Raw genomic sequence first — 14,095 nt, 5'->3', positions numbered from 1 at the left:
TTTGTAAAATTAATCACGTTAAAATATTTGACGCAATTAACGCACATGCCCCGCTCAAACAGATTAAAATGACAGTGTCATGTCCATTTGTTACTTGTGTTTTTTGTGTTTTGTCGCCCTCTGCTGGCGATTGGGTGCGACTGATTTTATGTGTTTCAGCACCATCCATGAGCATTGTGTAATTATTGACATCAACAATGGCGAGCTATTAGTTTATTTTTTGTTTGAAAATTTCACAGATTTTATCAAAACGAAAACATTAAGACGGGTTTTAATATAAAATTTCTATAACTTGTACAAACATTTATCTTTTAAGAACTACAATTCATGGATCGCTTTAAAAGAATGTCAATAATTCTAATGCCATCTTGTTGATTTATTGTTATAATAAAAAAATACAGTACTTATGTACAGTATGTTGAATGTATATATCCGTCTTGTGTCTTATCTTTCCATTCCAACAATAGTTTACAGAAAAATATGGCATATTTTATAGATGGTTTAAATTGCGATTAATTACGATTAATTAATTTTAAAGCTGTGATTAACTCGATTAAAAATTTTAATCGTTTGACAGCCCTACTTTTAACCCAATAAATCAACAAATAAGCCGCACTGGACTATAAGCCGTAGGATTCAAAATGAGGGGGAAGAAGTAGCGGCTTATAGTCCGAAAATTACTGTATTTAAAAAAGTTAAAATATATATACTGTATATGTTAGATGATCATAACATTTTTTGCTTTTATTCTTTTTTAAAGTAAACATTGGCTGCCATTGACGGCCATAAACGTCCAATTCAACAACTTAATCACATTTTTCTTTCTATTATTAAACATAGTGTTTTCTCTGTGTCACAGGTGATGCAAGGCGCGGCCACGTGCTTCTACGCTTTCATTGGCTTCGACATCATTGCCACGACGGGCGAGGAAGCCAAAAGTCCCAACACGTCCATCCCGTACGCCATCACGGCCTCACTCGTCACGTGCCTCACGGCGTACGTGTCGGTAGGTTGCCATGGAAAAGCTACACCTCCCTCGCGCCTCGCTTCAGTTTTTTTGCATCCGGAGATGCTTAGCTTGCTATTCTGTCATGTCGGTAGAAGGTTGCTAGGGGCAACGGCCGGCTCTGAAGAAAGATTCTGGCATTGCCGTGAGGCGGAATCCAAATAGCTGCATATATAGAGCACCTTCCTCGTCAGTATTCTTGTCTCTTGTTTGCTTGTCAGTATGTTAAAGGGGCAGACAGCACCTTTATCATGTGCATCCCAGTGGAAAAATTTCATACAGCATCGGCCAATACTGCACAGGTGTGTATCGGAATCAATGTATCAAAACATGGTTTCGAAACAGCACTAATTTAAGGCTATTTAGGAAACAGAATGCAATGTGCGTTCATGTGCTGTAAAAAGAAAAAGTTGCATACACATACCTGTCAACCCGAGGCTGTTGGAACTCTTACAAATAGTGACGTACGCCCTTACAAATTGGTGACTAATCTTACGTTTTATATACAGTGGGGCAAATAAGTATTTAGTGAACCACCAATTGTGCAAGTTCTCCTACTTGAAAAGATTAGAGAGGCCTGTAATTGTCAACATGGGTAAACCTCAACCATGAGAGACAGAATGTGAAAAAAAAAAAAAACAGAAAATCACATTGTTTGATTTTTAAATATTTTATTTCCAAATTAGAGTGGAAAATAAGTATTTGGTCACCTACAAACAAGCAAGATTTCTGGCTGTCAAAGAGGTCTAACTTCTTCTAACGAGGTCTAACGAGGCTCCACTCGTTATCTGTATTAATGGCACCTGTTTTAACTCATTATCGGTATAAAAGACACCTGTCCACAACCTCAGTCAGTCACACTCCAAACTCCACTATGACCAAGAACAGCTGTCGAAGGACACGAGACAAAATTGTAGACCTGCATTAGGCTGGGAAGACTGAATCTGCAACAGGTAAAACGCTTGGTTTAAAGAAATCAACTGTGGGAGCAATTATTAGAAAATGGAAGACATACAAGACCACTGATAATCTCCCTCGATCTGGGGCTCCATGCAAGATCTCACCCCGTGCCGTAAAAATGATAACAAGAACGGTGAGCAAAAATCCCAGAACCACACAGAGTGACCTAGTGAATGACCTACAGAGAGCTGGGACCACAGTAACAAAGGCTACTATCAGTAACACAATGGGCCGCCAGCGACTCAAATCCTGCACTGCCAGACGTGTCCCCTTGCTGAAGCCAGTACACATACAAGATTTTGCCGATTTAGGAGTATTTTAGATAAAAAGTTACATATGTTCGCATTTAAAAATCGGTGCTCACTTGTACAAATTACGCCGAAACTGTACAACTTGACAGGTATGCATACATAAAACCATCAGCAAGGCAACAAAAGTGAACCGCATTATTGTGAGGGACAACTGCATGACAATGGAAAAGGATTTGGAAACCAAGTGAGCCAACGTGCACTCATTTTCCCTTCAGGTGTCGGTCATCCTGACCCTGATGGTCCCTTACGACGAGATCGACGCTGACGCCCCCCTAATGGAGATGTTCGCCATGCACGGCTGCATGTTCGCCAAGTACATTGTGGCGGTGGGCTCCATAACAGGCCTCACCGTGTCGCTGTTGGGCTCACTCTTCCCCATGCCCAGGGTCATCTACGCCATGGCGGGCGACGGCCTGCTTTTCAAGTAAGTCCCCTATACGCTTGAATTTTTTTCCAATCCAGCAGTGGATAACTTGTTTTTGTGATTGCACACAGGTTCCTGGCCCATGTGTCTTCCTACACAGAGACCCCCGCTGTGGCATGTGTGGTGTCTGGCTTTCTGGCTGCTCTCTTGTCCTTGCTAGTCAGCCTCCGAGACCTCATAGAGATGATGTCCATCGGCACACTGCTGGCCTACACCCTGGTAAGTGGAAGAGAAACAACAAAGAGGCTAGAATTATATTTTTACAGCTAAGACATATCCATTTTCAGTTTACATATTTCAAAGTCCAAATTTGAAATTCTAAAGTCACATTTGAAGAAATTCGAAGGTCAAAATTGACTGTTTCAAACGAAAATGGAAGACTTTTCAGGCATGGGTGCTAATTGAAACACGTTTTCGTGGCTGAATTTTAATAGTTGAAATTACCTTTTGTGGACCATTTTTCACTTACAGTCTATTTTGCATACGCGCATAGAAATGTATTGGTTTTAAAAGAACTGGGGAAAACCGCCTTTCAGTTCTATGCCTTTCACATATAAAATAATATATGTGGCGGAAAACACTGAGGTGACTTGAAGTTCCGCTGTGAGACCCCCAGTTTGGCCAACTTTCAAAATTGTCCGATATGCGTGTGTGATACATCATTGGAAGGCTTAAAATTTTGAACAGGAGGGCATTTTGAAAATTTCTCTTTTTTTAAAACAGCGAAACCTTATCTGGAGGTGAGAGCATGAAAGAGCAGAATTAAAGACACCATGAGTTTAGCGAGATATTATCGCGTACTTACCTTGTTTCCATCCAAAACCTCCATGTAGCATGCATCACTGAGTGTCAAGACACAGCTGTGAATGGCCACTGCTGGATTTTGGGGGGATTTTATGGGTGAAACATGGTAATATAACAAGGGTCGCGATGCAGAAATCGCAGACATCAAGGCCTGGTCGAGATTTTCTTTTTCATATATTTACCCTTAAAAACATTTTTTTTTTCAATTTTTCTTTGAAAAAGAAAAATTTCTAACATAAAATTCTAACATATCGGAGAAAATGCCACAGTAACAAAAAAAAAATACAATTAAGTGATAGTTATGAGGTAGATATCTCTGACTTTTTTTTCTTTGTGACGTAATTTGTTTAAGTTTGAAATATGCGAGTGAATCATTTTTTAAAGTCGTTTTTTTTTTAAACGAAATATTAGACATGAATTAATGATTCTAAGATAAAAATGACAGACATTTTGAATAATAAATATAATTAATTACCTTCGTTTAATGGCTGGGTTGAAACAAAAGCCGTTGCGCGACGCCTGTAAACGGGGGTTTCCAGGGTAAAACAGACAAATTAAAAATAGTTCAGGAGCTTAATGCGCCATGAATCTGCTATGGCAGCATATAGACACATTGTTCTATCAAACACAACAGTTGTTCTGGCTTAAAATACAGCAGTTTCTTTTAAAGAGGGGTGCAAGAACAGAAACAGCTTTTTCAGACTTGTCTGTGTTTTCTGCCATATACAGTGGGGCAAATAAGTATTTAGTCAACCACTAATTGTGCGAGTTCTCCCACTTGAAAATATTAGAGAGGCCTGTAATTGTCAACATGAGTAAACCTCAACCATGAGAGACAGAATGTGGAAAAAAACAAAACAAAACAGAACATCACATTGTTTGATTTTTAAAGAATTTATTTGCAAATCATGGTGGAAAATAAATATTTGGTCAATACCAAAAGTTCATCTGAATACTTTGTTATGTACCCTTTGTTGGCAATAACGGAGGCCAAACGTTTTCTGTAACTCTTCACAAGCTTTTCACACACTGTTGCTGGTATTTTGGCTCATTCCTCAATGCAGATCTCCTCTAGAGCAGTGATGTTTTGGGGCTGTCGTTGGGCAACACGGACTTTCAACTCCCTCCACAGATTTTCTATAGGGTTGAGATCTGGAGACTGGCTCGGCCACTCCAGGACCTTGAAATGCTTCATACGAAGCCACTCCTTTGTTGCCCTGGCTGTGTGTTTGGGATCATTGTCATGCTGAAAGACCCAGCCACGTCTCATCTTCAATGCCCTTGCTGATGGAAGGAGATTTTCACTCAAAATCTCTCGAAACATGGTCCCATTCATTCTTTCCTTTACACAGATCAGTCGTCCTGGTCCCTTTGCAGAAAAACAGCCCCAAAGCATGATGTTTCCACCCCCATGCTTCACAGTGGGTATGGTTCAATTGAGTATTCTTTTTCCTCCAAACACAAGAACATGTGTTTCTACCAAAAAGTTCTATTTTGGTTTCATCTGAACATATCACATTCTCCCAGTCCTCTTCTGGATCATCCAAATGCTCTCTAGCGAACCGCAGAGGGGCCTGGACATGTACTGGCTTCAGCAGGGTGACACGTCTGGCAGTGCAGGATTTGAGTCCCTGGCGGCGCATTGTGTGACTGATTCCTGTTCCTGTTATCATTTTGACACCACGGGGTTAGGAGGGAGTTGAAAGTCCGTGTTGCCCAACGACAGCCTCAAAACATCACTGCTTTAGAGGAGATCTGCATGGCGGAATGGGCCAAAATACCAGCAACAGTGTGTGAAAAGCTTGTGAAGAGTTACAGAAAACGTTTGGCCTCTGTTATTGCCAACAAAGGGTACATAACAAAGTATTTAGATGAACTTTTGGTATTGACCAAATACTTATTTTCCACCATGATTTGCAAATAAATTCTTTAAAAATCAAACAATGTGATTTTCTTTTTTTTCTTCCTCATTCTGCCTCTCACGGTTGAGGTTTACCCATGTTGACAATTACAGGCCTCTCTAATATTTTCAAGTAGGAGATGCACAATTAGTGGTTGACTAAATACTTATTTGCTCCACTGTATGTATTGTTGTAGTTTAATGTGCTACGTAATCAGGGTGTCTTTGGAAAAAAAGAGCTTGCCCTCTAGTGATCTCACTGAATAAATAAAGGTGAAATTAGAAACTTCATGACAGCCATGCCATCGAAGTTTTGCGTTGTTGAGAAAATGGGCATCGGTATCTGATTTTTGTTTGAAATTTCAGAGGGGGCTATGCAGACAATTTAGGGGTAACATATTCACTGTGATGAAGAGACCTTCCAAAGTTTCAAGTAGGGGATAGCCCTCAAAATGATTAATAACAACAAACAAACAAACAAAATTCAAATAAGGCAGTTGCATGATGGTAGCAAGCTGAGGTTCGGGTCCATTTTTAAAGATGAGAAACTCATCAAAATGTGCGTTTTCAAAATTTGAGAGTTATCCAGCAACCATCGTGAGGCTTGGCAGAGCTCGTGAGAAGAGAATTCGGACTTGTCAACACACCCTACAAACACGTCTGCGTCCTGTCAGGTCGTCAGCGCACATGTGAGAAAAAAAAAAAAATCAAAAAACAGACACACGTTTCTATTATTATACCATACAAACACTCAGGGGTGAAGAAGACAGAACATTAGGGACACCTGCACTGCCTGCCTCTTACTCGACAGAGCGCACTGGACTATAAGTCGCACCACCACAAATTGATCAAACCATACTGTGCCTGTATAAGACTATAAACCAGGTTTATAATCTTAGACATGAACAGCTTTTAGCTCTTACAGTACTCTAGCATAACAGCTTTGTCGTGGCATACAGTGGTTGTCCATAATTTCAAAATCTGTCAAACCACCCATGGCTAACTTTAACCTGTTGTTCTGTAATTGCACCAAGCATTGGAGCTTATAATCTGGGTCCTTGGAAAAGACCCAGACAGTGTTATTATTATTATTATTTTTGAATGGGATTTCTTTGGCACGGCGCACAGCCCAAACCGTTTGACTGATCGTCACCGTTGAAATATCAAAACGACTGGAATTATCCATTTTCGAACGACCCCGAAAAATTTTCCATGTCCCAGACTTTTCTCTCAGTGTTTGAAAAATACAGGGAGAACAGTCTGGCCGTGCCAAGGAAACACTCAGTTGCCTTTACATTTTTCCGAGTAAGGCCAACGACGTCATGCATCAAGAGAGACAATAGCTAATTAATATGCTCACTCGCCACCCTGTGGTCTGGGGTGTGAATTGCAACCAGTCAAAATGACAGATGGGACTTCAATTTTTTCCGTCACCGTTTTAAAAAAACGGTCAACGACGGAAAATATTCGGTTAACGCGACCCCTGATGTCGATTGATGCCAATGTACTTGGACTCCACTGACACATATCTAAGTTCATGCCATTGACGGCCATGGACGTCCAAATATTTCCCATTAATTTTTAATGGCAAACGAAAAAACAATGTCCCCAAATAAACAGGAAATGACCAGATATCAATAGGACAGGCCCCCCCACCCCCAAATATCATCAAATGACCTGATATGACCGTGACACGCCCCCCAAATGTCCCCAAATGACCTGATATGACCAGGACATGCCCCCCAAATGTCCCCAAATGACCTGATTTGATTAGGACACGCCCCCCAAATGTCCCCAAATGACCAGATATGACCAGGACACGCCCCCCAAATGTCCCCAAATGGCCTGATATGACCAGGACACGCCCCCCAAAGGTCCCCAAATGACCTGATATGGCCAGGACACGCCCCCCCAATTTCCCCAAATGACCTGATTTGATTAGGACACGCCCCCCAAATGTCCCCAAATTACCTGATATGACCAGGACCCACCCCCCAAATGTCCCCAAATGACCTGATATGACCAGGACACGCCCCCCAAAGGTCCCCAAATGACCTGATATGGCCAGGACACGCCCCTCAAATGTCCCCAAATGACCTGATATGACCAGGACGTGTCCCCCAAATTACCAGAAAGTGACCTGATATTGTCCCCGAAATGTCCCCAAACCAACCTGGGCGGGCTAAGATCTGTATCTCCACACAGCAATGACCCAGAGTAATTTCTCCAGAAATTGCAGTTTCTAGTTAGGTAATAAAATTCCCTTTGCTCCTCTCTCTTTACAACAAGTCGGTATGTACCTGCAAATAACTTCTCCCAAATGTAGGAATGATATCTGAGCAACAAAGCCAAATGTCCGTTGGACAATGTAATCTCGCCACTTGCTGCTAGAATACTTGTGCTAGTTGGTAGACTCCGAATATACCAAACAGCTAAGCAAGATTAACCAATAAAAAAGTTGGACGATCCTGATTCACCAATAATAATCCAAACATAATGATTGAATAATAATTGAAGCCACAGGGTTTAAAAAAGTAGAGTTGAAAAAATATGCTAATGTTTTTAAATTAGCAACATACTCCAAAGCCCTATTTTCTACTTGTGCAGGTGAGCCTGTGTGTACTCCTACTGCGTTATCAACCAGAGGGCGACATCCACGGCTTCGTCAACTTCCTGTCCGAGGAGCAGAACGGCAAAAGAAAGGAAGGTGTCCTTGCCGAGTGCGAGAAGGATGCCCGTTCGCCAGGCCGTGACGACGCCGACGACACCACCAACACTTGCGGCGCCAAAAACCTGCCGTCGCTGGGCGACAACGAGATGCTAATCGGCAAGCCCGACAAGAATGCTTATGCCGCTGGGCACCCCAACTACGGCACCGTGGACATGGGCAGTGGTATCGAAGCCGAAGAATCGGAGAGCGGCGTCACGCGCCGACTCAAGAAACTGCTAGGGCCTCGATACTACACCTTAAGAATTCGACTGGGCCTGCCTGGGAAGATGGACCGACCCACTGCCGCAACGGGGAAGACCGTCACCGTGTGTGTGCTGCTGCTCTTTATCTTCATGTTCGCCTTCTGCTCTTTTATCATATTTGGTAGGAACGTTTTCATCTTAATCCTGAATGAAACGTTGCTTAAGCCCATCAATTTTCCCAGGGGCGGGCTTCATCGGAGAGGGTCGCTGGTGGGCTGTGCTCCTCCTGATTTTGTTGGTGGTGGTCCTCACCCTGTTGGTGGTCATCATCCTGCAGCAGCCGGAGAACCCCAAGCGGCTTCCCTACATGGCGCCTTGCGTGCCCTTTGTGCCCGCTTCAGCCATGTTGGTTAACATCTACCTCATGCTCAAACTATCTGCCATCACCTGGATACGGTTTTCAATATGGTGTCTTGTGGGTAAGTCATCTGATTTACTTAACCCTTTATAAGGCACTCATATAACTCATTGGCTGCCATTGACGGTACTAGATGTCACAACCACTCCATCCCAGTTTGAATGAATTGAACGTCTGTCCTTGAAAAGGGTTAACAAAGACTTTGTATCAGGGGTCCTCGAGAGCTGCTATCAAGTTTCCCATGTCTACCTCCTTTAATACTCCTGAATGAAATGATCAGCCAGTGTTGTTTTTGGCAGCCATTTTTATTTTTGTTTTAGCCTTAGTCCTTTGGACGAAAATACTTATTAGTCTTAGTCATATTTAAGTCATTTCAAAATGTTTTTGTCTTTGTCTAGGTTTAGTCGACAATTCTCAAAATATTTTCGTCTATAAACTTCAAAAATTTCCATAAGTAAATAAAAGGTTTCCAACAATTTTGAATGAACATGATAGACGAGCACATAACTGTAGAGTCTACAAGGACATCACCATTTTCATGATGATAATACACACTCAGCAAGAAAAGAGCACATTATTTGCAATTAATTAAACTCACTTGGACGCCACAAACTGTATGTAAAATGTTTTCCAATAGACACGGGGTCAACGCGCTAAATGCTAATGCTAAAGGCCGAGTTATACTTCCGCGTCAGACCTACGCCGTCAAGGAAGAATCGAGTTATGACCCTACGCCGTAGCCTGACGCGCACCTCTCGATTTTTCTAACCTTCGCGTCGCGTAGACGCGTTGACGTAGCGAAAACGGACTGTGATTGGTCCGCTCAGACTGTTGTTTCCGGGCGAAAACACCGCCATTGTAGAATAGAATCAAACATTATTTTCTACACGCAAAAATGCACCAAGCCGACGGGAGTATCATCGAAGAGCAAGTCTTGTCAAGAAATTATTATTGTGACTGCCAAATGGCAAGGTCGGCGATCGAAAAAATAAATAAATGGAAGAACCACCGAGACGTGGGTGGTCGGAATCGAGTGGCCACCCGAAGCGGTGACACAGTCGGCCAAAAACTGCCAACTTTTTATCACTTTATGTCGTATTTTTGGTTGGTGCACTTCATCATTTACTGTGTACATATGTTTCAAGTATATGAAGAATAAAGCACAGATTTGGTGTCAAAAGAGTTGTTTTGATCTTTAATTTTCAATAACAGACAGTTCACACACACAATACATCATCACTGATTGAGAGTGCCTCGGTGCTTTTTATGATAACCTTAAAATCAAGCCTCCCAACGCAGTTTGGGAAGTTCCCTAGACGCCAGAAATCTGCTATGGCTTCCCACTGGCTGGTTGTAGGACACGGCAAACAAATCAGGCTGGAGGGCTTTGCAGACCTTGAACGCAGTGCTTGACGCCAGTTTGAAGCTAGCCGCCACAGCTAGCTCTCTCCACCCGGGTCTAAAACTCTCTGTGCGGCATCAAAAGTCGGCCAGACCGCCTCGAAACTGTCTTCTGCGTCGCCTGCCCGTCAACATTTGTATGTTCAATATTTATTCAGTGTTGATGAGCAGAATATTTACTTTCAAGAGTTCCATCTTGCATTGTTTATTTTTTCTCCGACTAGCGGAAGTAGTCAACAATCATGCCCCAAAACCGTACAAACATAACGCCACATCCCTCTAGTGGCTTGGCGGTGAATTACAGAGCAACGCGTTCCCTCACCGCAGAACTATCGAATGTCGAATGACGCCGTAGTCGCTACGCCGTCACCGCAACGCGGGAGTATAACTCAGGCTTAACGCGAAAGCTATGCCAACACGAACGCTACGCTAACACTACAACTAGTGGAGTGTGTGATGATCACTCAGCACAGACCTTCAAAGGCCAAAGCTACATGGGGTATATAGCCAAGATAAGAAAGCAAAACTTACCAAGCAGCACCTGACACATATATTTCACAAAATGAGCCTGGAATGGGCACAAGCTTAAGGCCGAGTTATACTTCCGCGTCAGACCTGCGCCGTCAAGGAAGACCCGAGTTACGACCCTGCGCCGTAGCCTGACGCGCGCCTCTCGAATCTTCTAACCTTCGCATCGCGTAGACGTGTATGACGTGGCAGCAACGGACTGTGATTGGTCCGCTCAGACTGTTGTTTCCGGTTTAGCGCGAAATCACCGCCATTGTAGAATAGAATCAAACATTATTTTCTCCACGCAAAAATGGACCAAGCCGACAGGAGTATCATCGAAGAGCAAGTCTCGTCAAGACATTATTGTGATTGCCAAATGGTAAGGTCGGCGATTGAAAAAAAAAAAAATGGAAGAACCACCGAGACGTGTGTGTTCGGAATCGAGTGGCCACACGAAGCGCTGACCCAATCGGCCAACTTTTTATCACTTTATCTCGTAATTTTGGTTGTGCACTTCATCATTTTTTGTGTACATATGTTTGCTGTGAGTCTGTGACTTATTTACGTGTCACACTTCAAGTATATGAAGAATAAAGCACAGATTTGGTGTCAAAAGAGTTGTTTTGATCTTTAATTTTCAATAACAGACAGCTCACACACGATACATCATCACTGATAGAGAGTGCCTCGGTGCTTTTTATGATAACGTTAAAATCAAGGCTCCCAACGCAGTTTGGGAAGTTCCATAGACGCCAGAAATCTGCTATGGCTTCCCACTGGCTGGTTGTAGGACACGGCAAACAAATCGTGCAGGAGGGCTTTGCAGACTGAACGCAGTGCTCGATGCCCGTTTGAAGCTAGCCGCCACAGCTAGCTCTCTCCACCCGAGTCATCAAAAGTTGGCCAGACCGCCTCGAAACTGTCTTCTGCGTCTCCTTCCCCTCAACGTTGTATGTTCAATATTTATTCAGTGTTGATGAGCAGAATATTTACTTTCAAGAGTTCCATCTTGCATTGTTTATTTTTTCTCCGACTAGCGGAAGTCAACAAGCATGCCCCAAAACCGTACAAACATAACGCCACACCCCTCTAGTGGCTTGGCGGTGTAATACAGAGCAACGCGTTCCCTCACCGCAGAACTATCGAATGTCGAATGACACCGTAGTCGCTGCGCTGTCACCGCAACGCGGGAGTATAACTCAGGCTTTACTCACCGGAGCGTGTGTGGGGCGGGAGGGTTACGGGGGTTGTGCAGCGTGTCACATGAGTGACACAACCAAACACTGCTAAATGCGTTCTAACTACAAATACAATAAAAAAAGTATCACACATTGTGATTTTATGACCGAAACTATGGCAAATTTTCATCTTGTTTGTGTGTCTTCAGACGACAACTGGCATCCATCTCGCTATATGTTTTAGCCTCCCGAGACACATTTTCAGGGCGTCGATGTGACGTCATCGTCATGAAAAAATTGTCCGTTGGCGAAAGATTTGCGTTATCGTCATCGTTGACGAAAAGAACACTGTGATCAGCTCATCAGCAAGCTCTGCAGGAGCCTGACAATGATCCTGATTATTTGATTCAGGTGTGTTAAAGGAGGGAGACATGGAAAACAACGCAGGATAGCGACTTTCAAGGACCGGACGAGCAGACTCCTGCTATATATGTACAGTGGTACCTCTAGTTAAGAACGTCTCTACATACATAATTTTCAGGTTAAGACACGCCTCAATGGGAAAATATTGCCTCTTGTTAAGAAAGAAATTTCAGGATAAGAAAAGCAAAAATACAGTCTGGTACTCGCAGCTCCCTTGGCTGAACGTAACATACTTATAACTGCTCTGCAGTTGGCTATTGCCTATCATTCCTGGCATCCAATTGGCTAACAGGGACCTCTACTGTATGTGTATGTGTGTATCCCAGTGTCCTCTTCATTCGCTCCTCGTGTTCTGTCAGCTTTACATGAGTGTATTAACTTTAATTCCTTACTCTATTCTTGTTTTTTTTTTTTTTTTTTTTACATTATGCACAACTTAGAGTTTATGTTTATTGTGGAATAATCAAATTGTAACATATACTGTATATTTGTTAAATGTTTTGATGCATTTTTGCGTTAAAGAAGATTTATATCTGAATTTTGGGGAGTTTGGAATGGATTAGGGCATTTACATGCAAACCACGTCACTACTTACAGAATTTTCAAGTTGAGAAACTTATTAATTTTGAATTAATTTTAAAACCAATTAATTTTGTGAGTAGAGGTCCCACTGTATATTATGTATAGTATATGACCCAAATATACATTTTAAGCAACAATGGCATTGATTGATTTTTCGAAATGTGTGTACCGTAAATTTCGGACAATAAGCCGCTACTTTTACCTCATTTTGAATCCTGCGGCTTATAGTCTAGTACGGCTTATTTGTTGATTGATTTGGGTTAACAGATAACGCTTTATTTGACAGTGGCGTCATAAGACCGTCATAATTATGAAATGACACTATCATGGTCATTACTGAACGCTTATGACAGATGTCATTAAGTGTCATCAGGCAAATTATGTCACTTACTCCATGTATGTCCAGCTCAGATCTTTTACATCGATTGAAAAGTGACATAATTTGACGAATAACGCTAAATGGTATGTTATAAGCATTCATTAATGCTCATGACAGTGTCATGTCATAATTATGATTGTTTGATGACAGTTTTATGACACCACAGTCAAATAAAGTGTTACCAAATACCATAACTAGCAATGGCGTACCGCAAGCAACACGTCACTTCCGCTCATTAATATTCATGACATTAGCTACTGTTGCTAAGTAGGGACAGGCCACCGTTTGTCCCTAATAGGAAATGAATGGAAATCGTGTACGAAGGAGATGTTTACAGAGCTAAACCTGCCGATTCTCTCCGAAAATGATGTGCCTGGTGCCAAATTGACTGGCATAGATGTGGAAGAACATAAAAATGTTCAGTTAAAGAGATGGCTTTAGTGTCGAAGGCTGAAAAAGATGAAAAAAACGAGCCGACCTAAGCATAGCTTTAGCTTTTTTTTTATCGACGTGACTGACAATGACATTCTCCTGTTTCAACAAGCTATCCTTTACCATCAGGCCTGTCTTTCTTATATATCCTCTGGTTGTCCTAAGTCTCTTACCGTTCTTGGGGGTAATTTAGTTAGCTTTGTGTAGCGATCGCAAATGCTGCTCGGTGACAGCCAACGAACACTTTTAATTTTTTCATTGATAACACATCTTAATTCTATAATTTATTTACACTTCCCCAGTCAGATACCATTGTAATTCTTTTCACGTCATTCATTGTCAGACAGAAGCAGTACAGCACAACGTTACGCGAAAAGAATAAGTTAAAAATATAAAAATGGCTTACCTCTTTGTCCTCTGAAAGACCATGCCAACCCAACATAATGTTTACTGC

The 14,095-nt window shown here is 42.2% G+C and overlaps 1 protein-coding gene across 2 annotated transcripts in view; it reads left to right on the top strand.

Annotated features, from left to right (window-relative positions):
* slc7a14a (solute carrier family 7 member 14a) overlaps positions 1-14,095 on the top strand; it is a 47,911-nt gene that overhangs the window by 21,347 nt on the left and 12,469 nt on the right. For both annotated transcript variants that reach the window (XM_057859702.1, XM_057859703.1), the window contains 5 exons: positions 860-1,006; positions 2,493-2,701; positions 2,773-2,920; positions 8,013-8,499; positions 8,561-8,797. In XM_057859702.1, coding sequence (XP_057715685.1) covers positions 860-1,006; positions 2,493-2,701; positions 2,773-2,920; positions 8,013-8,499; positions 8,561-8,797 — 1,228 coding nt within the window. The remainder of the gene's footprint in view (positions 1-859; positions 1,007-2,492; positions 2,702-2,772; positions 2,921-8,012; positions 8,500-8,560; positions 8,798-14,095) is intronic.

This window comes from Corythoichthys intestinalis, chromosome 15 (genome assembly GCF_030265065.1).
Source record: "Corythoichthys intestinalis isolate RoL2023-P3 chromosome 15, ASM3026506v1, whole genome shotgun sequence".
Lineage (NCBI taxonomy): Eukaryota > Metazoa > Chordata > Actinopteri > Syngnathiformes > Syngnathidae > Corythoichthys > Corythoichthys intestinalis.
Note: the sequence above shows the minus strand (reverse complement) of the source record. Positions and strands in the feature narration are given on the sequence as shown.